The following is a 26,453-nucleotide window of genomic DNA, read 5'->3' as shown; positions in this document are numbered from 1 at the left end:
TAAGTGATAAAGTTTTCATTTTCATTTTAACAACATAGAGTACTTTATGCATTGCATGTGTGAGTTTCTGGATGACCCCTTCTTGGTCCAGAGGATTGGTAGAGGAAGTTCTCTTGCGTGGCCTCCTCAGTTTCCTGATCTAGCTCTATTAGATGTTTTCTTGTGAGATCATGTCAAAATTGTCATTAAACTCTCATTTCTTAATGATTTTAAGGCTAGGACTTCAAATGTAATGCTTTCAGTCTCTGAGCAGCAACTAGGGAAAGTTTTTATTTAAAAAAAATCCATAGGACAATCGTTATACTGAATTCTAATAAGAAACAAAATATTTTAAAGTTTCAATCATTTTTTAAATTTTTTCTAGAAATTTTTAAAAGTTCACAAGTTTGAAATGTTTTATGAGTTGTTTATAAATTCATCTGCTATAATTTTGTAAAATTTACACTTCTGAAGTTACTAAAGCTTAAAACTATATTAAGACTTTGGGGATACTTTATGTGAATATACAAACCATATAGAAAATGAATGCAGGGCAGCTAGGTGATACAGTAGAAAGAGTGCTGGCCCTGAGGTCAGGAAAACTTGAGTTTAAATCTGGCCTTAGACACTTCCTAGCTGTGTGACCTTGGACAAATCACTTAATCCTGCCTGCCTCAGTTACCTCATCTGTAAAATGAACTGCAGAAGGAAATGGCCAACTACTCCAGTATCTCTGCCAAGAAAACTCCAAAATGAAGTCATGAAGAATCTGACATGATTGAAATAACTAAATAACAAAAACAATTCTATTTGCTCTTAAAAGAGTGCTGCGATCACTTTGCAGGGAGTAACTCTAGGACCCAATATGCATGCACTCCCAGGGTTGGTAGCACTAATGGGCTGAATCAGCTTCTCCATTTCCCCAGGATTCCCTCTCTCTGTGTTCCCCAACCTGGAGAGTTTCAGCTGAAGACTCGAAGTGCCCCTTCCCCTTGGCCAGCAATTTGGAATCAGACTAGACACCCATTGCTACCGGCAGTCATTCACACTGATTCACAGTTAATCTCAGCCTCCATAAAAGCAGACAGACGCTTCATCCTTTACTTTGACATGCTCTCCAGCCTCTGTAACTCAGACTCTACTCTTAATCCATCACAAACTCCCCGAGAGTTAACTCTCCAGCACGCCCACCCCATCATTCTGTCAGCATTAGGAGAACTTCTGGAAATTCTCTGCTAGCCCAGGAAATTGTTACTGTCAGTAACAAGGTTTTCTCTTGACTTCAGTGCATAACCGTCACCTCTTCAAGTCAGTGCCATAGATTGATTAACCGAGTTATTGGGGATCTCAGAGCTCAATCAAATCCAAGTCCCACACAAATCATGAGGCTCATAAATACCTCTACTTGAATACTTTAATTAACAGGAAACTCATTATCTCTTGTAACTACCTCTTCCATTTTAGACAGCTCTAATAATTTGGGCATTTTCTCCTCTATGGAATCTCCTTTAACATTCACTTGTTGCTCCTAATTGTAGTCAGTTCCTTACCCCCTTAATCATTCTTATTAGTCAAGAGGCATCGGGGTGTAGAGAAGAGAGAAATGACCTTGGAACCAGAAGGGTGAGTCCGACCTCTGACAAACACCGCTGGTGGGACTTGAGACAAGTCACTTACTCTCTTGGCCCTCTCTCACCCAGGAATTTTCTAAGTTTAAGCTCTAAAATCTACTCCTATTTAAGAACTTAAGAGCTAAGTGGCCCTTATTGAAAGATATTGAGTTTCTTTTAAAGGCACAGGGGGATGCCACAAAGCACAGAGCACTGGGCCTAGAGTCTGAAAGAGCTGAGTTCAAATGTACTTTGACACTTACTAGTTATAGGTACTGGGCAAGTCACTCATCTGTGTCTGCCTCTGTTTCCTTAATTGTAAAACATGGATAATAATAGCACCTATCTCTCAAGGCTGTTGTGAGAACCAGATTGAGATGATATTTGTAAAGCACTTATCATAGTACCTGACACATAGCTTAATAAATGAAAACTCTAGACATATAGTAAGAGCTCAGTAAATGAAAAACTCTTAAAAACTCCTTCATAAAAACTCTAGATACACAATAGGAGCTTAATAAATGAAAAATTCTAGAAAATTTCTTTATAAATGAAAAACTCCAGACACATAGTAGGAGCTTAATAAATAAAAACTCTACAAAATGCCTTCATAAACAAAACAATCAAGGAAAAAAACAATATAAACTTCTCTATGCCTATGGAAAATGTCCCCCCAAAATCCAAAACTTCCAAATCATCTTTATGAAACTGAACAGAAGGTCAAATCGTGTCCATAAAAAATACAGATACCACTTCTATGGACCGCAGGGTCAAATGGTCACAAGTGAGAGAACAACATAAATATCTCTGTTCTGAAAAGCACCAACCTGCACTCCAGGAAGACCCTTTCTACCTCTTGGGCCCTGAGGAAAAATAAAAAAGAACAATTTCAGTTAGTAGAAGGTTGATGGGAGATTTTTTTTTTTAAACTGAGTCCCAAAGAAAACAGTGTCAAGCTCCGGTTATACTTACATTAGAACCTCGGTCTCCAGGCATGCCTCCCTGAGCATGTCGCCCCGGTTTTCCCTGAAAAATAAAAGGAGTTTGGATTTATTCACATTTTCTTGTTGGTTCTCTCCAATCAAATAACAGCCAAATGCAGCATTTCTAAATTACAGGGTGCTCCAGACGTCCTGCAGGAGGAGCACGGAATCCGGAGCCTCAGAACGTGTGTGCAGACATCGGCTTTGCCCCCGACTACCTCTGTAACTTCACTTGAACTCTCTGGTCCTCAGTTTCTCCATGGAAAATATCAGAATATTAAACTGATGGCTTCTCCAAACTCCATCTAGATGTAAATCTAATGGGATCTTTCTTTCAAAGCTTGGTTCTACTAAAAGCTTTATTAATCACAATGGGCTTGCACCTTTCCATCAGCCACACTGAGAAGTTAAGACCTCTCCGGTCCCAAGATTCTAAATCTATAAAATGAAGAAATTAAGCCTGAAGGGAGGTGTGAAGGGAGACAGGACAAGGTGGCAAGAGTGCTGTACTCGGCATCTGAAACACCCATGCTTATAAATCCACCCCTAGCACTCACTGGCCCGGTGTCTATAGAACTTAATCTCCAATATCTCACTAGATGCTCACTGCAACCCTGGGAGGGTAGGTGTTACTATTGTCTCCATTTCACAGTGAAGTAAACTGAGTCAAGCAGAGTAAATGACTTGCCAGGGTCACATAAGACATCTAAGGTCTCATTTGAACTCAGGTCTTCTTCCCACCTCCCTGCCTAGTGTTCTGTCCTCTGCACCTCTAGCTGCCCCTAAAGATCCACCCTAGTGCCATTTCCTACGGAAAATCTTTCTTGAGCTCCATATTTGCTGGTGCTCATTTCTTTCTCAGATTATGCTGCGTTTACTTTCCTGTTTATATGCTGTACCTCCTCTCCTCCCCCACCATCCAACATCAAAGGGAAGTCCCTTGAGAGCAAACAAGACTCATTTCTCTCTTCTCTCCCCAGGACCCGTGCCCAGCACGTGGTGGGGAACAAATGGGTGCTCGGTGGATGGACTGGACTGGACTGGGTCTGCAGCTCCCAGCTCATGGGGTAGAATGGCCTGAGGCATGTAAAGTGCTGCCCAAACCCTGAAGTTCTACAGAAATGTGAGCAGCTGTTGCTGATGCTCTTCGAGGTCTCCGCCACCTCTGCCTTTCAATATTGGCCCTTTACCTCCTACATGCTTCATGCTGGTGTCACCTACTCCCCATGTGGGACAGAGGGCAGAGTACTCCCTTAGTCTGGGCAGCTCACAGTGGGCTCTGCGAGCACTGAGTCATCAATAAATTTGCTGATGAGAATGGCAACGGCTTGATGGAGGAGGCAATCCAAGGTCTCAAGAAGGGATCCTCAACCTACTCTCCCTGGAGGAACAAATGGCGATCCAAGGCTATCCTGAAGACAAGGTGTCCATCATTGAGGTTTTTCCAGGGTGAGCTGAGATCCACACCAGAATAAACCAAATTTTTCTTGTTTGTTCAATTTGTTGTTGAACAAATGCTAGTTTGTTCAATACTAGTCAAGTTGGATGATATTTAAGAAAAATGAACTGAGCTGAAGAAGACTGAGCTATGGAGGATGGCTTGGAAGATAATTATTGTCTCCCCTCACAGCAAAATGAAAAATAGGAGCTATTCTAGGCCCACGACTGAGACCACGAGGTAGCTTCCACAAAAAGGAGCAGCTTCCAACTTTCTTTAAGCTGGGAACTTGCCACTGACCAGCTGTGGCTGAAAAGGAACGGCTCAGTGCAACTTTAAATTGAACATACAGGAAGGGAAGGCAGCCATGTCTGCCATTGAGTTGATACAAAGAGCTCCAATTAAGGAACTTCCTCTGATAGTGCACATGCCCTAAAATGTATACTCTTATGAAAGGCAGTAGAGTGGGGAGAGCTCTGCACTGGGAGTCAAGAAGACATGGATTCAAATACCCCGGAGTGACGATTTCTTAACTTCTCAATGCCTCAAAGCCATGAGTTTCCTTATGAGTAAAACCAGGGGTGGGTGGAGAGAGATGCAATGACCTCTAAGTATTTTTCTAATCTAAATACAGGATCCTGATAGTTACATAAGGTTATAGGAAGCTTAAGGGAATCACCAAGAATCACAGCATTTGAAGCTTGATTTTTCAGTCCAGAAAACATACTTTCCATGGAAATGGGGAAATTTATATTGCCTTTCCCCACTCCCCAAAGAATTTAATTGAAATAGAAAAGAAACTTAATACCTTGGAATAAGGACTATTCAGCTGCTATTTCTTGAACTGGGATAGAGACTAGACTTCTGGTTCCATTGGCATAGAGAATTTCCAAGTGGAGAAACTCCCTCCTCCAAAGCAGATTAGTATCTCCTTTACAATTTATAGAATTATTCAATGAATAATTTGTTCCATTTTTTAAAAGTAGTATTTAGTACCTCCTTAGGAGTTAGCAATGTGCCAAGCATTGTAGTACCTATTAAGCAAATATAACGAATGACTAAAGTGATTGTTCCTCATGGGCTTACCAACCAAGGATCTGTTGTTTAGTTACCATTTACTAGGAAACTGTGAACATCACTTTCTTCACTCATAAAATGAGTAAAGGATCACCAAGGTCTCTAGAGTAATGCTAGAGATCTCGGGAAATTGTAAGAAGGTGGCTATTATAATAGAGTAATGAGGGAATGACCATACATCTCTTGAAATGAGTTTGTGGACTGTCCCTGTGTTTCCTCACTATAGTGTTCCTGATTCATAATCCATATTCATAAACCGACTGGCCAAAAAACAAAGGGCAACTGCTACCATATTAGTCTAGATGTAGGCTGCCCCTAAATCAAGATTCTAGCCTTCCCTCCATCTAGTGAAAATAAGATCTCTTTGAAAAATGAGGAGAAAAGGAAAGAATTGATGGCGTCTGAATGCCTATCAAAGTCTACTAATTTTTACTTTACTTTTTTGTGATTTTTGAGGGGGTGGGTTATGTTTTCTTTCATAAAATGACTAACATGGAAATACATTTTGCATGACTGTACGTGTATAACCTACATCAAATTGTTTGACATCTCAGGTTGAGGTGAAGGGAAGACAAAGAAAAATAGAATTTAGAATTCAAAAATTTTAAAAAGAAATGTTGAAAATCATTTTTACATGTACTTGTAAAAAAGATATTTTTTTTCAAAAGAGAAAAGGCAGGAGAAAGATCTAAGAAAATATCTAAAATTGTACCAATTATAAAGAATACTCCAGCTTTATACAAGCTAAAAATAAGGCAAAAGGTAAAACATATATATTTGCAGTTTTTATTTTCTTGGCAGACATGCCTTTCTCTTTATTTAAGTTCTGAAGCTAGCTAGAAAGCATTCTCACTGATCTCAAGTCACCAAGAGATTTGCTTGCTCTCAGGCTGTAGTTGTGCCAGTTTTGTGATTCTTGTAGCAAAGACCATAGGACCAGTCAATGTGGAGGCCTTTAGAGAATACCTTACCATTACACAGAATAAAAAACTAAGACTCAGAGTGACTTTCTCTAAAGTCAGAGAGCTAGTTAGTGACAGTCCTAGGAGGAAAATAGAAACCTTCCTCCTCTTGGGCTGGGAGTCAAGAACATCAGCACACCTCTCAATAGACTCAACAATCATGGTTTCCCCAAATATTCTCTGGGGACATGTTTTCAAACTGGATTTTGCTTAGGATCTGGAAGCGTGAGCCTCACATGCTTACTGACCACAATGACAGGTAGACCTGGAAAGAACTTGAAAGCAAAAAACTGTCCCCAGAACCCCAAATGGTCAAGTTGGAAGGGGACCTCAGTGGCTTTCTCCAACTCCTCATTTACAGATAAAGTGACTTGGTTAGGATCAAAAAAGCCTGTGAGTTTCAGACAGAGCTTCTGGTTGTAAACCCAGCAAATTTCCCACTAACTCACGATTGTCTTTTTAGTCAGTGGTAGTCTCCAAATCATCCTTTAAAATCTAATCTTTTGGTACTAGGTCTATGGTATACTAAGAGTACATAAGCAGCCAGAAGGCTACATAGGGCACAGAGAGTTGGGCCCTATGGAAACCTCTCTTCCCAAGGAAGAGACTTCCTAGCCATGTGATCCTGGGCAAGTCACTTAATCCTGTTTACCTCAGTGTCCTCAACTGTTAAATGACCTGGAGGAAAAAATAGCAAATCATTCCACTATCTTCACTAAGTAAACCCCAAATGGGAACATAAAGAGTAGGATATAATTATTTTATAACTGAACAACAAGAGTATATACAACTCTCTTTTTAAGAAAATTCATTTTCTAAGTTATCATTTAAATTCTAGCACCTCAGTACTAGATTTATAGAGAACTAAGAGTATTGATTTTAAAACATTAATAATTGACAGGTTACTATGCTTTTGTTTTTCTATGGATGCCCTATTAAATTATGAGTATATAATTTAGCACCAAAAGAAGAAAGAGATCTAAGAAAGAAGGGAAAAGGCATTTGAAAATGTTCTGACATTACCCAGAAAGAAAAGCAAACCTTTCTCTAGCATGAGGGATCTTTTGTTTAAATACAATTCCCATAAATTAAAGAATTTCAGAACAGAGAGGAAGCTTAGTCATCATTTCTCATCCAGCCTTCTCATTTTACAGGTGCAGAAGTTACATTCTGGGAAATGTAATGACTTGGCCACAGACACCCAGTATTGGGGCCAGAATGAGGAGCCAAGACCCTGGGTCTAGCATCCTCTTGACTACATTACAGTGTCTCAAGACAAGAAAAATAATAATAATAGTAGAAGTAACTAGTCTTTATAAAGTGCTTTTAAAGTTTGCAAAGCACATAATTAGCAAGAACAATTCATTAAAATCGTTTTTTCCACCCTGATTGTTGAACCTTAAGGGATCTCTTGCCCATTGTAAAGCATGTCTCTCCACCTTGCATGTCTCTCCAATAGTGTTTGAGGCACCATATTTCAGGTATGTTCTGTGTTGCTTTAACAAGAAGCAAAGAATGCTAATTTTTCTCTCTGTTGAGGCCAGGTAAGATGGCATGGATCTCAGACAAAGAATAGAAATAAGGAAAACTAGAGAGAAAATGGAGATGAGAATATATATGACATATGTATGCATGTCTCTGTGTGTGTGTGTGTGTGTGTGTGTGTGTGTGTGTGTATAAACATATATAAAGGCTTTCCAAATCTTAAAAGCACCTAGATACAGGTGTTAATTACTACCATTATTACCACTGTAAGATTTCAAATGTTGTTGGACTCTTTGAATTTTGACACCCTAGGACAAGTTCTGCTGCCCGGCCCTAGTTGTGGGTTTGACATAAAAATATCCTTGCTCTCTATTTATGGTAACAAAATTCCCTTACATTCCAATACCCCTGAGATACAGGATTAGACTTTACCTGGCGACCTGGTTTTCCTTTTTCTCCCTGAGGACCCCAAATATTGCTATCAGTTCCAGGCTCTCCCTAAGAAAACAAAACTTTTGTTACTATAAGTAAAAGGAAAAAAAAGCATCCATCAATGTGTGAGCATTGGTTAAGCCCAAACGCAAGTTACCCAAAGTTATCAGGCTTGATTTGGACACAGACAAGGAATGTGAATTCTGAAGAAATATATTTCATTTCCCTTAAAAGCCCTGATTACCCAAAAGAATTTCACTTTCAAAAGTCAGTTTTGATGCAAGTCAATAGAAAGCTAAATAACATTCTTGGATCCCAGCCTCTAGCCAACAGAAAAGTCCTAGAGCCAAAAGTATACAAAAGAATCAACCATCCCTTACAGGGTCTCCTCTCAGACCAGGACTTCCGGGGTCACCAGATGCTCCAGGAGGGCCCCTCAAGCCCTAGAAACACAAAGAGAGAATAAGAAATCAGGCATTCAGTTTTATTTGATCACCCTTATGTTATATAGATGGCAAATGGGAGTTAAGGAAAAAAAGGTGGCCCAACCCTGATGTGTTAAAATAAATATTGACACCAAAATGAGAAGAAAATGGTTCCAAGTTCAAAGATACTCTTAATCCAAAATTGATGGGAAGCAACAGCTACAGTTGGCAAATAACCATGAGAAGGAGAAAAACACATTTTTATTTATCCCTACTATTAACAAGTGTCGGTGATACAAAGTAAACCATTCCTCAAGTAAACACATGACTCCATGAGAATATCATCTCCTCCAATTTCCCCATGTCTGAACAGGACCAGTCAGGAAAATCTTCCATCAGTCCCTCTCTTGCGTTCTTAGATTAAGCTGTGGCTTCAGTTCTGCTCAATTAGAGAACTGGCATTATTAACTGCTGAGATTGCATCCCTTTGTGTCAACAGTTCCTTGACTTTCTAAATCCCCATACCCTCCATCTCCTCTCTAAGTCACCCACTAGAGAATCCTATCTTAGAATTCAGTATTACTTGAAAGAAGTTTATTTTCAAGACCTGGAACTCTAAAATTCCTCTTTCTGATTACAGCCTCTTGTTCTTCCCTATCTCCTGCTTTATTACTCATCCCAAACATCCCAAATCTTTGTTCTTCTTGTGACCCCCTAGAAGTTCCTTAATCTTCCAGTCTATCAACCCTAATTTGAGCTCACTGTCCGTCATATCTTTACCTCACTTTATGGTCAGACATTTTAATGTCTCCTCTTCTCCACCTCTGAATCTCTTGCCTCCTTCCATCATTCTCATATTGCTAACCCTCAGCAATTTCTGTTACTCAGTATAGCCAAGTGCAACCAGAGGAAATCATGAAATTGTGTTGGCCAGCTCATATTCTATGACCATTTTAATCCCAATTGGGATGAGATTAAATTGCTGCATAGAAAGAGTTTGACTCCTGTTCCTATCGACTCAACACAGATCATCAAAATGAGCTGTTTTAAACCTTTTCATCTCTCCTCCAACCTTCAATACTATTTCTTCTCACTCTTAAGGATTCACCTCACCCATATTTTATTGAGAAAATTGCAGCATGTTTATTGCAAGTAAACTCCCTCAATCCCTATGCTATATTCCTCTAAACTGATTGTTATATTTACCTGTTCTCTCCTTTTCCTTTCAGGCTCAGAGGAGATAAAGTAGTGCTCCTTTCCTATACCCTTGATCTTTCTGTATCAACAATAACTTTGGTTCATCAATAATATCTCATATATTTTCAATATTCTTGCTTCCCTACTCCTCAGTCAAGAAATTATTTTCAGTTTTCCCTTATCTTATAAAATCTTTCCCTTGACCCTATCACTGCCTCAAGCTGTTTTCCATCCCTAAACTATTTTTCCTTGCCAGATTTCTAAAAAGATTAACATATATATTCCATGTCTCTACATCAACTAAAACAGTGATCATATTATATAAATATACATACACACTTATATAGTGTGTGTGTGCTGCACACATACATATATATGTTTATATGTGTGTATACATGGAAATAAATATTTGTATGCACATATAGATACGTTTGGAGAACAGATAGATGGCACAGTAGATAGAGAGCCAGGCCTATAATCAGGAAGTCTTTTCTTCACATGTTCAAATCCGGCCTCGACATTACTAGCAGTGTGATCCTGGGCCGTCACTTCACTCTTGTTTGCCTCAGTTTCCTCACCCATAAAATGAGTTAGAGAAGGAAATAGCAAACCACTCCAATATCTTTGCCAAGAAAACCCAAATAGGTTCACAAGGAGTTGGATATGAATGAAAATGTCTTAACAACAGCAGCAATATACATATATATTTATTTAATTATAAATTATATACATATACTACTATATTATGTTATAAAACATATAAATCTGTTAGACTATAAAATAATTTGTTATGAATACATACATTTGATATATATATGAATGAATGTATATTATAAAACACATAAAACTATACAATTTTAGAAGATGAGCAAAAGGATCATACTGAAAAATGGTGAGAGCCATAGTGAGAGCTGTGCTTTGGGAAGCGTATTTTTCCAGCTGAGAGAAAGATGAATGTGAGAGAAGAGATATTTGAAACAGGGATACGCATCAGGCTGTTTCAATACTCCATACAAGAGGTGATAAAGACCTGAACTTGGGTGATATCTTGGTGTGAATAGGAAGGAGATAGATGAGAGAGTTATGGCAACATAACTGACAAGTACATGTAATAATAGGAAAAGTGCAAAGTTAGATACGACACTAGGAATTTGAGAATCTGGGTCATTCATGTCCAACTCTTCATGACCCCATTTGGGATTTTCTTGACAAAGATACTGGAGTAGTTTGCCATTGCCTTCTCCAGTCCATCTGACAGATGAAGAAACTGAGGTAGGCAGTGACTTGCCAGGGCTGCCCAGCTAGTAAGTGCCTGAGGTTGGATGTGATGAGCACTAAGGCACTATAGTGTCCCCTAGCTGCCCTGAGCCTTACTCTGTCCCACCCAAAATGAAAAAGGCTGCCCCCAAGCAAAGGCCTGCCCTCTGAGAGTGGTTGTCAAGCCACGAGTTGATCTGGAGGCTGGGGATGCCTCAGCCAAAGGAGAAAGAGGGACTGGAGAAGGGTGGGGATAAGCATGGGGGAGGACAAGATAGATTGTGCTTTACAGGGGGTAGAAAAACCATCCATATTCCCCTTCCAGGTTACACAGACCTGGGGTCAATCCTTCTCTTCTTGGTGCCCAGCCCTGGGGGCCCTAATCCTGACTGTGAAGTCTGTTCACTAATCCCCATTTCTGCCTTTGTGTATCCAGCACCCATCACAGGGCCTGGCACTGAGTAGGTGCTGGATAAACACTTGCTGATTGGCTGGTCAATCTATTTTCAGCACTTAACTGAAACTCCTCTTTCTAAGGTCACATTCTTCTTCCTGTTTTTCTCTCTGTTGACTTCCATGGCATTTCATACCCACAGTTCTCTTTTTAATCTTTAATCGTTCCTTCTTTCAACCACTGAAAGGCAGATATTCACTGTGGTCTTGTTTTAGCCCTCTCTTTTCTCTGTACCTTTCCTTAGCAATTTTATCTATTCACATTATTTCAATTACCATCCCTTTGCATAGGACCACCACATTTCTATCTCAATGGCACACCACCTCTGTGTTCCCATCTTATATTTCCGACTATCTATTGGATAACTAAATCTGGATATTAACAATTCAATTAAATCATTTAGCAAAAACTTATTGAATATCTGTTACATTACAGGCTGTGGGAAAACAAAGATAGATACCATGTTAATTCAACAAGATTATACTCTAATGGAGGAAAGACAAGTACACTCTATGAGAAAAATGCAGAGGAGAGTTCTGGTCAGAGAGATACAAAAAATTTAAAAAGGAAGAGATGATTTTCATGGGAGAGGAAAGAGAAGAGTAAGGAAAGCTTCATGGATTAAGTTGCTTATGAACTGAATGCTGAAGTAAGAAAGGAATAGGAATATCAAAAGCTCCAGGAAAAAGGATTCATTATGGACATTAGGATGACACAAGCAAAGACACAGAGATGGGAGAAGACAGTAGTAAAACTGTGGACAAAAAATAGTCTATTTGGTCTGGGAAAAAAAATACATGGAGTAAAGGGATATAACATCAAGGTGGATGTGTGCAATTGGAATCAGATAAGAGAATCTCGAATGTTAGGAATGTTACTTTTCTTGGTAGGCAACAAGAATGGAGGAGGTGTTTTGAGTGACCAGCCCTGTTGGGAGAGAAGTAGTCAGCACCATGGGCAGCAGTATTATGGAAGCTGAGAATACCAGCTGGCTATATTTTAATACTAAAGAAGTAGAAAGCATCAAACTAATCCATCAGATTAGAGGCTTTGGTGAAAGCAGAGGAGGCAGAATGACTGGGGAGCAGATGTTCTCAACCCTGGAAGATTTAAACTTCCTATTTAGGCAACTTTCCAAAAATGAGAGTAAAAATCAGGTGAGCCTCCAGAATATGAGAAACCCATGAGGGAATGAATGAATGAATGAACAAAAATCTATTAGCTGCTCGCTATATGTTAAGAACTAACTATATAAGTAGAAAAGCAAGATCTTCCTGCTCCCAAGAAGCACATATTCTAATAGGAAAAAACATATGGGAAGAACAATCTAGTTTAGTGTGCTTTTACTTATAGCATATAAAACTTATTATATTGTGAAAATTTTAGAATCTAAATAATTAAGTTTTCCATATCTACTTATATTTCACAGACTAAACTCCTCCTAAAGCTTTCTTTTACAGAGGGCTCACAACCTTCCTGATCACACCATTTCCCATCAACTGCTGTGCTTTGTTTTGGCTCCTCAGAACAATGTGGTCTTCTCCTCCTGCTTTTCCCCATGACCCTGGATTTTTTACTTCCTTTTATATCTTGTGTTTCTATATTAGATTTAAGCTCCTTAAGGGCAAGAACTGTCTCTTCTTACTATTTGTATCCTAGCATTTAGCACTGTGCCTGGCCTGTGCATTGTGTGAATGAGTGTAAATGTGTATTAGCAAGAATGTATAAAGACATGCCAAAAGTCCCTTAAAATATGGAGGCAATTCAGGAAACTTCAAAAGAGAAATTAAGCAATATTTTTTTTTTTGCAGTAAGAAAGTTCAAATATGACAAGTATGTTACTTAAATCCTCAGTTTTCAGAACTGCTTAATTAATTTATACACTATAAACTTAAATGAAGATTATCTTTATGCAGCTAGACCAGTTGTGCTAAGTTTTCCAAAGAGAAACTTACCTAATTTGACTCAGGACTGTAACACAGAAGGTAACGGAATGGGGAGGCTATGTGTGCACAAGGCAGGGTGCTCATATGGACCTCTTCCCTTGGTTTCTGGTGTTTATGGCAATGCTATTACCATATGTCAAGGAAAGAACTGAATAAGAAAACCTTGCAGACACAGCCTTGGATGCATTTCTGATGGGCACAGATTTGTAGATTCTGCTCTATTAACCTAAGGATATGATTTTAAAAACCTGATGTGAAATAGAACTTGCCCTTCTCTAAGATTTGGTAGCATCAGTTCAGAAATACGGAACAAATCCAAACCTGCAGGAGGTGACCACCATCACGTAAGTATTCATATCATGGTAGCTCCACTGCCACCAGATTTAACAGTCCTATACTTGGTAGAATACACTATTAACATCAGTTAAGGCCCTCTCCTTGTCTGGTGTGAATTACCTTTTATGATAGAAATCTCATATGTTTATAATATGTAAAGTTCAAATTGCCTTTGTGGAAAGGAGGGTGGAAGGAACCTCCTTCAAACAGGTGATTCTTTGGAAGTTCTCTTAGGGCGCTCTCAATAGATACAGTAGAATTCCTACTGGTCTAGGGGTACTCTGACCATGAGTACTAGGCAATTACAGCCACACTGGATCTGTGCCGTGAAGATGCTAGTTGGCAACTTATAGGCAAGAGTTAAGTCAGTCAACAGTTAGGCGAGGCTGGAAGCACAGAATGGCTCGAAAGAGAACTTAAGTGATTATTTGGGTTGGCTTTCTCACACCCAGAGATTTAGCCACCTTGGATGATATGACCACAAGTCTAAATGACCATCTGAATGGCAGGAAGAAAGAATGAGATGAGGGGCAAAAAAAAATATTGAATATCAGCAAGAGCAGCAGAATTCTGAACTCATGCAGCTGAAAGTCAGTTATAGACTATGGCTCCCAAATAAGTAAAGATATCAGGTTTACTATAACCTGTACCTCTAATGTGGTTCTTATAGCCACTGAGCACAGAAGTATTTCTGAATTCAGGCTGGAGATTATATGAGAAATTCCTGACAAGAAACCAGTCAGAAACTTCAATATTCAAAGGTGTCCATTCCAGGCTCACCAGGAACAATGTTTCCAATGCCAGGGACCTGGTCACCTTGCCTAGAGATATGATTAAAAAGCACATGAGACCTACAATGGCAAGGAAGTTAAGACAAAGTCTTATGGCAAAGAAGAAGACAAAGTCTTCTCTCAAGATTATACTGAAGGAATGTTTTCCTGGAATCAGAGGGAATTAAATGAGTTATAATGTCTTCAATGAATCTAGGGTCTCAGAAACTATATCACCCACAGTATGGTGGTGAAGAGGTAATGTACTATGCCCTATTAATAGCATTCTGGATCAAATGGTTATAACAGAAGGGAAATCTTTGAAAGAAGAATTAATTTGGCAGAGAAAATCCCAGTGATATGTCAAAGGGATCAACCAAGCCAGATAAATTTGGGAATGGCCCAAATAGGACTTAGGTGATCTTCTGGCTTTGTGTCTCTTTTTTGGAGTACCAATCCTCTGGAATCAATTAAAGGGATGGGGAGAGAGAGAAAGAGAAAGAGAATGCATGTGTGTGTGCATTCCAATGCCAGGGACCTGGTCACCTTGCCTAGAGATATGATTAAAAAGCACATATGATTAAAAGCACTGGCAAGGAAGTTAAGTCCTAGAGGAATGACAAAGTCTTTTCTCAAGATTATACTGAGATTATATTGAGATAATCTCAAGATTATATTGTCTGTCTGGAGACAGACAAAGCCCTGGAGAGAGAAGGTCTCTCCAATCCCCATAGTGGGGTCAGTGATCTCAATTGCAGTTAAAGAACATAAGTTAGAAAATGACAAGGTACAGGAGAAAGATCACAGTATTCTAAGAAATTCAAAGAAGGTTCAGGCTCTAAAGTATTCTTCTACCTCTAATTACAAAATAATTATAGAGTTTTCCTCTGTACATTTACAGAAATCTGGCTTACAACATGCTAGTTGGGAAAAAAAAAAGGTTAATAATGTCTCCATTTGTAAAGTTTTATTATGCTTCATTATAGCATGACATTAATTCTGGGTTCTCAAAGGTTGGGCCAGCAAAGAGTAAGCTTGAATAGATTCTGTCAAGCTGGAAATGCTCCAAATGTGAATCCACTAAGGTACTTTAAGTCAGTCAACTGAGGACCAACCACATGAAGTTTAGAAGGGGCCAATCACTAGGCTAGCTAATGAATTCTGGGGGCAGAGCAACTCTTGAAAACCATCTACTTCCTTCAAAAAGAAAGTATCTGTTACAGATCCATGAACATAAAACCACTGAGATAATAAGAAGAAATAGGTAAATAACTAGATAAAGGCATTCTGTCAGTAGTTCTTAATCTGGAATCTGTTAACTTTTTTTTGATAACTGTATTCCAATATAAATGGATTCCTTTGTAATCTTATGTGTTTATGTATGTATATATATTAAAAAAAATTTTAAAGATCTATAAGCTTTCCAGATTGCCAAAGAGTTAAGAGCCCTTGTTCTTTTTAATAGGGGAGCCTAGGAGACAAAATATGCTAGACAGTATGTATAATTCATACATATATTACATATGTATACTTTATAGATTCTCAAAGACACATTGCATAGATATACATTAATATATACATATATAGACAAGTGTACATGCACACATGAATATGATCTTACCTTTGACTTCATTGGCAGAGGGACTTCCCAAAAAGGAAATCCCCTCTACTTATTCAGATTGATAGCAATCTGTAAAGTACATTCTTGGAGTGTTGCCTGGGGAGCAGGTTAGTATGGCTGCCCACATAACTACGATGTGTCAGAGACAGAATTGTTCTTAAGGCTTTCTTGCAGAGTAGGGGTATGATATGATGATAACCAGAGGATTAAGTGGTTTTTTTTGAAGTCACTCATTTCATCATCTTTAGAGCCAGAAGCATCCCAGCTTCTTCCTCAGTACCATCAAAGTCTTTAAATAAGTCCTGTCTCAGGATCTAAAGTTATTCCACTCATATCCTCTACTACCAAACAGAACTTGTCACACTTATCACAAGTTCACCATCTGAGAGCAAAGTTATATCATACTTTACCTGAATTCCAGCATTTCCTTTTTCTCCAGAGATTCCAGGACTGCCAGGTTCACCCTATATTTCAGGGGGAAAGAAGAGGAAAGACAGGAAAAGAAAAATAAAGACATGGGCCTATTCTTATTCCATAAATTATATTAGTGAGTCTTTTCCATTCCTTCAATGATTGGATATATTCTTATACCTCTTCTCCAGTAAACGCATCCAATCCATTATCACCCCGGTTGCCCTGTGGTAAAGAGAAACCAGTCAGGATGTCAGCACAACTGTACCAAAATAAAACCAAGCACATTCTAAAAAGACCTTTTTGAGAGGGGAGTGGGATTCTGGTAATGAAAAACTTTTTCTTGATTCATAAAATAGAACTAAATCCTCTGGACTTTTCAAAATTTGATAGAGCTTAGTTTAGCCATCTTATGCAAACCAATGCTTTTAAGAGGAAATACTGTCGAAGTTAGAAAAAGAAGAAAATAATAATGTTTTATTCTTAAATCATGACCAAAAGCATAGGAGCAGCCAAAAGTGTGGAGATTTCAGGGAAGTGTTTTTTAAAATGGTCACATAATAATGATTTGCTCTTAGGCAGTTGTCACAACAATAAATTTCACAAAATAACAAATAACACTCAACTGGTTGTTTGATACCAAGGGCTCTCTTCTTCTGCCAAATGATTTATTTTTTACCACTTTTTCTCCCCAATCCTATGTGCTAATCTTCCTAAATCATGCTCAGGAAATCAGGGGCTAAATATAAGTTGGAGAATTAACAATCACCAAGAGAGAGTTTTGATGTACACAAAAGAATGTGTCTTCTCTTTCCTCTTCCCCAGAATTTAGAAAAGGACATAAAATCCTCAGGAAGTGATGTGCTGTGTCTTGGAGGCAGACAAGGTGGCCAAAAAACACAGAGATATTGGAATAAAAGACTAGACAGTGAAATGAACCAAATGAGAGTCTACAGCAGGCTAATAGTGTTTACCCAGCAACCCAGATCTCCTATAAATGGTCCCTATCTCCTTACTAGCAGACCAGTGTGGGTATTCATGATTAATATGGGCAAAAATGCCCATTTTTCAGAACACATAAAGACACAGTAATTGTCGCTGGTCTCTCATCAAGACAACTTTCACTCTTGTTTATTCATTATTGTGGTCTCTCTCTACCAGTAGGACAAATTCACATTAACTTTTGGTTACATCAATTGTTCAATGGTCTTGCTTTTAGACCTTAGAATTGCCTCTCTAAGGCAATTTCCAATTCCAGGGATCATAGTTTTGGTCTAGTAGGAGCAATAGTAATAGTAATATAAGAAGAATGAAATGACAATGATAATGACAATATTTATCTAACTCTGGACATAAAAATTGTTCATACAAATTTAAGGACGATAATTTCAATGGATGTCAACATACAGAATATAAAATCTGTAAACTACATGGAAAGAAATATTTTCAAAATACGGTTATCTGGTAGCATTTTTAATGGGGTATATATTGAGACATATATCATTCCTGTCCTGTCTACTAATGGATTTGTCCCAATAAAACTTTCAACAAGTTTACAGAAGATGAGCTTTCGTTTCAATACTGTTATGTAATTACTTTCTCCCATTCAAAGATCATTTTCTTATTTGCCCAAAAGTCTAAAATTATTAAGTATACAAGAGTGAAACAAGAATAGCAATTTGTCCCTGGATTCCTTCTTAGGCAACAATAACAAATCCCATTTAGCCCTAAAAAGTTTGCACATTTCCTCACAACCACCCGACAAGGGAGGCGCTTCAGATTATTGATCTCAGCATGGTTGAAGTATTAAATAAGGAGGGAAAATATTGGTATAAGATAAGTATCGGCAGATTCCACCACTGTCTTTCTTCTCCTGACTTGGTCAGTGCATTGAGGACATCCTTTCTTTGCACATTTTTCCTGTACAATATGATAAAGTTCCACAGCCACAAGGGAGCTGTTAACTTCTATTTAAAAAGTCTTCCGAGAAACTTTGGGCATTTTCTGTTTTCAATAGGACTAGCATAGATATCTTAGACAAAATGGCCTTAGTGGATAAGAAGCTGACCTTAGAGAGAGGAAATCCTGGGTTCGAGTTTTTACTCTGAGACTTACTAACTCAGTAGTTTTATTCTGAAAAAATCTCTAAGACTATAAATTGCAGAGGAGGTACTCACCTGCATTGGTAGACGGAGTTCCCTCAATTGGGATTCCTTTTTACTAAAGAAATCACAGTTCAACATCCTATCACCTAGGTGAGGATTTAGATCCTTTTGGTTGGACTCTTACCGACACTTCAGCTTTGCTGATAAATGTCCCTTCTACCAATGATATCCTCATCAAACTCCACAGATATTTACTGTGTACTATATTCTAGGTTGGAAACACATACATAGTTAACTCAATGTACTTGTTGCTCACATGCAGAAGTAGAGATTTTTAGACCATAGTTAATGAATTACACAGTTATAAAATCATAGGATGCTTGTATGTTCTACTTACCAGATAGGATATGTTAATCAACTCTCACAGACCTGTGGTAAATTCAGGCTTCCTGCCCAATTTCGACCTCTGGATTAGCAGGTAAGCATGGCTATTCTCAACATATGAACCCATCTCAATATCCTAACTCAATTTCTATCTTTCCCCAAGAACAGGGCTGTTAAGGTGGCTATTCCCAGACTTACCAACATCTACCCCACTACCCTGGATCCAACAACTGACTCTCTCAAAGCCAATCCCTATCTTATCCTTCACCCCACTGCTCCGAACCTTAGAAAAACCTTAAGTTCAAACCCCCACTTGAATTAAATCATCATGGGGATGATTTAAACAAAACTGGAAACATTCAAATTATATCATATACCATTTCCTTGGAAAATGTATATATAGCTCATCAAAAATTCATTTATTAGATCTGAATGCTGGACCTGCAACATCAATAAAACTTTCCTTTGTTTTTCCATGAATTGTGTAATCCTTCTTTATTGAAGCAAAGCAAAAGAGACAAGATTTCCTATCGCATTTACTCAACAGAAAATTAATGTCCAATTTAGGAGAAAATAAAATACTCACCTTTTCTCCTATAAACCCTCTTGATCCCTAAATTTTGGAGAGAAAAAAAATTGGTAAAACAAGATCTAGAAAAAGCTATTCCAGGTTCATTAAACCATTTGCATTATTTATAATAAAGATAAATCTGACATCAAAGTTTAGAACTTCTCCCCCAGAGAAATTGACATGCTAGAGATATTTGACCATCGGCCACTGAGAAGAAAAGCTTTATTGCCAATACACAGCAAGATGAGACAGGAAGATGTCATAAAGTCGACAGCTGGACTTTAGGTAAGAAAGCGTATTAGCTAAGGATTTCAACTAAAAAGGCCTTTTATAGTGGGGGGCGGGGGGAAGCCAGAGAAATCTACAGGTAACACTGGTGACCCTGACACGCCACCCATACTACTACTGACTGTCTGATTCAATTTAGTAGACACCCCAAAAGACTTATAAGATAGAATTTTAGCTAAGAGCCAGCACTCTCGAGTCATGTCCTGAACACTTCAGAAGTTAGGAGACATTTCTAGAACTGCAGAAAGTGCAAAATGAGATCAGGACAATAACTCATGCTTCCTCCTCGTGGGCAGTGCTCACCTTAAGCCCTCTTACACCAGGGCATCCTCCATCACCACGAGGTCCCGGCAAGCCAGTAAGGCCTCGTTCCCCCTGTGGAATAAAAATACTTCAGGCTCTTCCTGCACAGCCGGGCAAGCCAATCATTCTTCTCCCATGACACTGAACACCTCCTCTGTTTGGCTGTCCTCAGTGCCCAGAAAGGTCTTCTTCATCCCCACCTTCACATATCAGCTAACATCCTACCCTCTGCGAGCAGTCTTTTGGGATCCCCCTTCATGCTGATGCTTTCCTTCTAAGCCCACCCCCCCCAAGTCATCCAGTCTCCAACTTATTTGTGAGCTCCTTAAAGATAAAGACTGGTTTGTTCTTGTTTGGGGTTTTTCCCTTTCCTTTGTATTCCCAGTACTTAGCGTAGTGGGTAGCACAACTATACCATCCTAACTCCTATCACTAAGCTAACTGATTCATTTCATTAATTTTGTCAAGATGACAAGACATGAAAAGGTTAGTCCATTTACTTCAGCATTCTTAATTATCCCATCAGAAGGGAAGAGTTGGGTTCATTACTAGGGAACTAATCAGGAAGTAGAGAAGGAAGGAAGGAAGAAAGAAAGGAAGGAAGGAAGAGGGGAAGGAAAGAGGGAGGAAGAGAGGGAGGGAGGGAGAGAGGAAGGGAAGAAGAAAGAGAGGAAGGGAGGGAGGGAGGTAAGGAAGGGAAGAGGAAAAGAAAGAGGGAGGAAGAAAGAAAAAAGGAAAGAAAGGAAGGAGGGAGGAATGGAAAAAAGAAACAAAGAAAAAAGTGTGAAAACTTAATAGCAAGTTGTACACAATAGATTTTCAGTTCCATATGCAATCATTTTTACTGTACTGTTATGGAAACGTTTATTTTATTCCATACATTTTTTAAAAGAATATGAAAGGCTATAGTTAGTCTTTTTCTAGATGGAGACAGACCAGCCCCAACTAAGCAAAAGAGACCTAACAATCGGCTTCATCCAAAAATGAAATGGGCTGCCACAGGAGGGAGTAAGTTTCCTTTCCTGGATGGTTTTTAAGTGAAGGATGAATGACTAATTCAGAGGTATTCTCTCCCATTCTGCTCAGATACTAATAGGACTACAAAGATTCTATGGCTCCTTACTACTGTGAGAGTATATATAATTCTAGGAATATTATTTTGTGATTCTCTTCAAAGTTTTTAAGCTCTCATTCTCTAATAAAGGTTCCACCTTCACATTATCATCTGGGCTCATTATAAAAGACTACACCAAAATAACCCCAGTTTTACTTCTTGAATCTCTCATTAGTCTACCTGATTAAAAACTTAAAAGGAATGTATATAATTTCTACTTATTTTAATCAACAAAATGAAATTCTTTGAAAAGTATAGTTAAGAACACCATTGGAATGACCTTGGTTCAGTATAGTAAACAGCCATTGGATCATTTTCAACACTGTTCTTCAGTATCAAATTAAGATTTATTACTTACAGGTCCACCTTCATCACCAGGATAGCCAGGCATCCCATTAAGACCTGTCTCTCCCTGAAAACAAAATAGACTTTAATTCTTAAAATAAAATTCATTTAGCATTGTTCCTCAACTCTGCTGTTAATTCAAACTGATGAAATTGTGACTAGTTTCCTGAAATGACATAATAAATACACTTTCCTAGATTAGAATTGATCAAAGAAACTTGAATGCTTCTTTCAGTGTTTAGATACAAACTTAAAACTATTCCTATCTTTTCTAAAGTTGCATAATTATTGTATCATTGTAAGACTATTCCTCGGTTTGTTAGGAGTAAAGGATTAAAGATAAATTCTATCCTGAAGAGAGATGCCATTTTAATAATTGTAATAATGATGATGCATCATAAACTAACTTTTTTTTCATCCAAGGTAATGAGAGGTTGTTGGTTTTTTCTGTATATCTCAGATGTTAAGTTTTATTTGCCCTTTGCCCTTCCTGTTATGTGACTTTATCCCTTTCATACATACTACTGAAATGAACAACTTTGAAATGCTAGCTTGTAGTCAGAGGGACCTTCAAAATGACCAACATTTATGTTATAAACATGTAAATGACAAGAATTCCCCCAAATTAAACTGAATGCTATGTAATGATAATGAACAGTCTTGGTCCTGAAGAAGAGATGAGAAAATATACCTCTTTCCCTTTTTGTAGAAGTGAAGGACTATGGGAATGGGATATTTCATATATATCATGAGACTTAATGTATATGTGGGTTATTTCTGCTCAACAGTTCTTTTTTTCTTATAAAAAAAAGTTTTGTTATATGGGATGCTCTGGTAATAAGTGAGGTTTTGGGGGGGAAATGAAGTAAAGATATCAGTAAAAACCATTTTGGAAAAAATGTTTAAATCAAGTTAAAATGACTCATGAGCAATATTCTACTACTGACAACCATGACAATAACTGATCACTGAGTCCTATGAAACAGAGGTCAGATACGGATAAGTTCACTGCACTTCCTGGACTTGCCTCTTCGCCTTTGTTTAAATGTCTGTGGCCAGCAAGAAAACATTTTTAGTAATTCCCAGGCTTGATTTTCTAATCTTGAGATGCTGATTATAGATAACTAAATGAGAAAATGTAGTTCTAAAACAAATAAGAGTTAGATCTTAGATTTTGATACTGATCTAGGTTTACATAGCTCCATAATAATTAAACCCATTCATTATGGAAACCAGATGGCAGTACTGAAGCCAGTTCAGGTGAAACTTAATGGTGTTGGAAAGGGAATTTCTTATCACTAAATCATAGAAATAACCAAAAGGAGAGTAGAAAATTTGTAAATTAGCAGACTTAGCTGAGACACATTGTGTTATCTCAATCTAGTGATATTAAAAAACTGTGAGTGTATAATATTAGTTAGACATGTGGGATAAGAGAAACATTTTGTGGCTAAGTGAAAACTTTACAACTCTTGTTAGATTCTTGGGGCAGGAGCTGTGTCTTAGTAATCCTTACCATCTTGGTAGCATAATGCCTTGCAATGGGTAACCACTAAATGATAACAAAAGTGGTTGTTTTTTTTTTTTATAAAAAATTCGAGCCTATATGTCAAAACCAAATCATCTGAGTGGTAGAAAGAACTGAGTCAGACTCCCTAATAGTTCTCATTGGGGGACATGTGGCTACCAAATTTATTACAAATCCTGTAGTCTGTCCTGGACTCCAAGTGGGCCATCATGTCCATTTCTGCCCCATCCTTGGAGTCACCCTTGACCAAGCCTGGCCTTATACTCACTTCCAGATTCCACTGGACTCTCTGGATTATCTCTAGGGGTTTCTGGGGGAGGAAGGGAAACAATCCATTCCCTTCCAGCTCTCTTTACGTGCATTTTTACCTGTTAAAGTGTAAGCTCCTGGAGGTGTTATCTTGCTTGCCTTAATTTGAATCCTCTGCACTTAGCACGTAATAAGAGTTTAATAAATGTTTGTCAGATTAAATTTGAATTGAAAATTCAACTCTCTCCTTTTGCAAATGAAGAAACTAAATCCAAAAAACTGAATGTCCAATAACTCCAATGTCAGCTGTCTAAATTCATAGGACCAGCAGAAGGTCTGCTGACAAGAGACAAAATTGTAATCGGAACAGAATTTATGTTGTCACCTCAATGCCCCAACAATTTAAGAGTTAAGCCCTGGTCCTACTTTCTATTTCAATAACCAGACCAAAGTCAGTTAGAAATGCTTCTTGTAGGTGGAAGACATTGATAAAGCCTCTTACCTTCCTTCCATTGCCCCCTCGTTCTCCTGAAATACCAGATTCCCCCAAAAATTTGCAATTGACCTTACAGCATTCTCTTTCCACAACTGTGTCCTAGAAAATAAAGTCCACAAAAAAAGAAAAATACATTTTAATTTTGACATTTGGTGTAAAGTTTTAAAAGAAAAAAACTTAAGATCCAATTTTTTTTTAATTAATGGGTTTGAGAGCATTTTGGAACTATGCTCAAAGAGTTATCAAACTGTGCATACCCTTTGATCCAGCAGTGTTTCTACTGGCCTTATATCCCAAAGAAATCTTAAAGAAGGGAAAGGGACCTGTATGTGCAAGAATGTTTGTGGCAGCCCTGTTTGTAGTGGCTAGAAACTGGAAATTGAATGGATGCCCATCAAATGGAGAATGGCTGAATAAACTGTGGTATATGAATGTTCCATAAGAAACGACCAGCAGTATGACTGCAGAGAGGCCTGGAGAAACTTACATGAACTGATGCTGAGTGAAATGAGCAGAACCAGGAGATCATTATACATGGCAACAAAAACATTATATGATGATCAATTATGATGGACGTGGCTCTCTTCAACAATGAGATGAACCAAATCAATTCCAATTGTTCAGTGATGAAGAGAGCCATCTACATCCAGGGAGAAAACTGTGGAAACAGAGTATGGACCACAACACAGCATTCTCACTTTCTGTTATTTGCTTGCATTTTGTTTTCTCAGTTTTTCTTTTTCTTCCTTCTTCATCTGATTTTTCTTGTGCAACAAGATAATTGTATAAATATGTATACATATATTGGATCTACCATGTATTTCAACATATTTAATATGTATTGGTCGACCTGCCAGCTAAGGGAGAGGGTGGGGAAGGAATGAGGGGAAATTTTGGAACAGAACGTTTTGCAAGGATCAATGTTGGAAAAATTACCCATGCATATATCTTGTAAATAAAAAGCTTTAACCAAAAAATTTAATGGGTTCCAATGTGGGAGGATGTGAATGTCCAAAACAACTTACAAGTTGTCTCAGCAAAAGGCTTGGAAGAGCTTGTATTGTGATACTCAGAGGTTGTTTATAACCAAATCCTCGGCCAAATTCAATATCCTGAAGTTCTTCTAACTTCTGCCCACTTTGCAAGCCAACTAACAGAAGTGCGTGAAGACCTTCCAAGGAAAAACATTAAAATAATTTTTTTACAATGGGGGCTTTTAACAGACATTCTTCATCCCACTCATCCCATTCATACTCATTCAGTAACTTTTATTTGCTTGTTGGTGCATCAGCCTCAAACAGCTCTACTGGCTTTAAGACCAATAGATACAGGATGAGGCAGTCTGGAAATCAGAAAGTAGGTGATGTCTACAATGAGAGGGATAGTGATAGGCTCACATCTATGTTATGTTATGAGGCTTGTAGAGCATTTGACAAACAGTGTCTCACTGGAGCTCTACAATAGCCTGCAGGAGTACAGGTCTTTTTAGTCCCATTTTCCAGATGAGGAAACAGACTCAGAGAGGTTTGGTGGCCTTCCCATTGCCACAAAAGCTGGTAAGTACCAAAGGTTGCATTTGAATCCCAGTCTTCCTGACCCCTAATACCAGCTCTCTATCCATTACAAAACACTGTATGATGCCGTGGTTTTAACATTGGACCATCATTCTTGTCTCACCATACCTTTGAGACGAAGGAACGTTGAAGTTTCTTTTAGTCTTTCCAAATCATCATCCAATCCATCTGTAAACACTAAGAGAACCTGTTATTTAAAAAAAAAAAAAAAAAAAAAAGCACTGAGCAGATGCATCTGTCAAAAATGTGATGTACAAGTATCAAAAGTCCACCATCCATCTTAACCACCCATGTGAACTTAGAAATCACTTTATAGGTTTGGGATGGAGATTATCTCTTCATCTATGATACCTCCACTCTGACCCCCAACATGTTTTGGCTCTGGCCCATTGGTCTGGGGTGTTATGTTCCCTCACTTGGAGAATGGCTGAATAAATCATGGCATATTCATTTAATGGAACATAACTGTGCTACAAGAAATGAAGAGACAGTTTCAGAGAGATTTGGATGAGCTGATAAAGAGTGAAGTGAGCAGAACCGGAAGAACAATCTAAACCATAACCTCAGCACTGTATCAACAAATAATTCTGAACGACTTCTAGGCAATGAAATGATCAACCATGATTCCAGAGGACTGAAGAGCAATGCCCCCTGAGAAATGATGGCCAAGATGCAGAATGAAAAATGTATTTGTGGACAAAGCTAATGTGGAATCTGTTTTACTTAATTAACTATGATCATGTAATATAATAGTTCTGGCTTTTTTCTTGTCTTTTTTCTTTTGCATTCTGCTTAAAAAGATAAATGCTTGACAATGGGAAAAAATTATTTTTTTAAAAAAAAGACTATATGGTACTAGTTTTTTTTATTTGCTTTACTGTGGGAGATCCTAAACAAGTGCTGCCTCAGATGAAGGAGGGTCGATTGGAATCATTAGAGGGAATGTCTATATTGATGAGATCATAGACTTCACATTGGAATATTGGAAGTGGCTAAAAACAGCCCAGTGTACAGACTTAGTAAATGCATGTGATAATCTGAGAGATAGGAGCCCTCCCTAAAGAACGATGTCCCTTCTAAAGTCACTCAACCTATGCTTAGGGGGAATTTGTA

General features: G+C 38.2%; 1 protein-coding gene across 1 annotated transcript in view; it reads right to left on the bottom strand.

The window, feature by feature from the left end:
- The window catches only part of LOC127538524 (collagen alpha-4(VI) chain-like), a 55,899-nt gene that overhangs the window by 18,015 nt on the left and 11,431 nt on the right, over window positions 1-26,453 (bottom strand). The window contains exons 6-17 of the mRNA XM_051962340.1: window positions 25,449-25,527; window positions 24,792-24,937; window positions 23,773-23,865; window positions 21,507-21,560; window positions 20,035-20,106; window positions 19,459-19,485; window positions 16,564-16,608; window positions 16,383-16,436; window positions 8,347-8,409; window positions 7,967-8,032; window positions 2,562-2,615; window positions 2,417-2,452 (exon numbers count right to left, since the gene is read on the bottom strand). Of these exons, the coding sequence (XP_051818300.1) occupies window positions 2,417-2,452; window positions 2,562-2,615; window positions 7,967-8,032; window positions 8,347-8,409; window positions 16,383-16,436; window positions 16,564-16,608; window positions 19,459-19,485; window positions 20,035-20,106; window positions 21,507-21,560; window positions 23,773-23,865; window positions 24,792-24,937; window positions 25,449-25,527 (789 nt within the window). The remainder of the gene's footprint in view (window positions 1-2,416; window positions 2,453-2,561; window positions 2,616-7,966; window positions 8,033-8,346; window positions 8,410-16,382; window positions 16,437-16,563; window positions 16,609-19,458; window positions 19,486-20,034; window positions 20,107-21,506; window positions 21,561-23,772; window positions 23,866-24,791; window positions 24,938-25,448; window positions 25,528-26,453) is intronic.

Source organism: Antechinus flavipes, chromosome 5 (genome assembly GCF_016432865.1).
Source record: "Antechinus flavipes isolate AdamAnt ecotype Samford, QLD, Australia chromosome 5, AdamAnt_v2, whole genome shotgun sequence".
In the NCBI taxonomy this organism is placed as follows: domain Eukaryota; kingdom Metazoa; phylum Chordata; class Mammalia; order Dasyuromorphia; family Dasyuridae; genus Antechinus; species Antechinus flavipes.
Note: the sequence above shows the minus strand (reverse complement) of the source record. Positions and strands in the feature narration are given on the sequence as shown.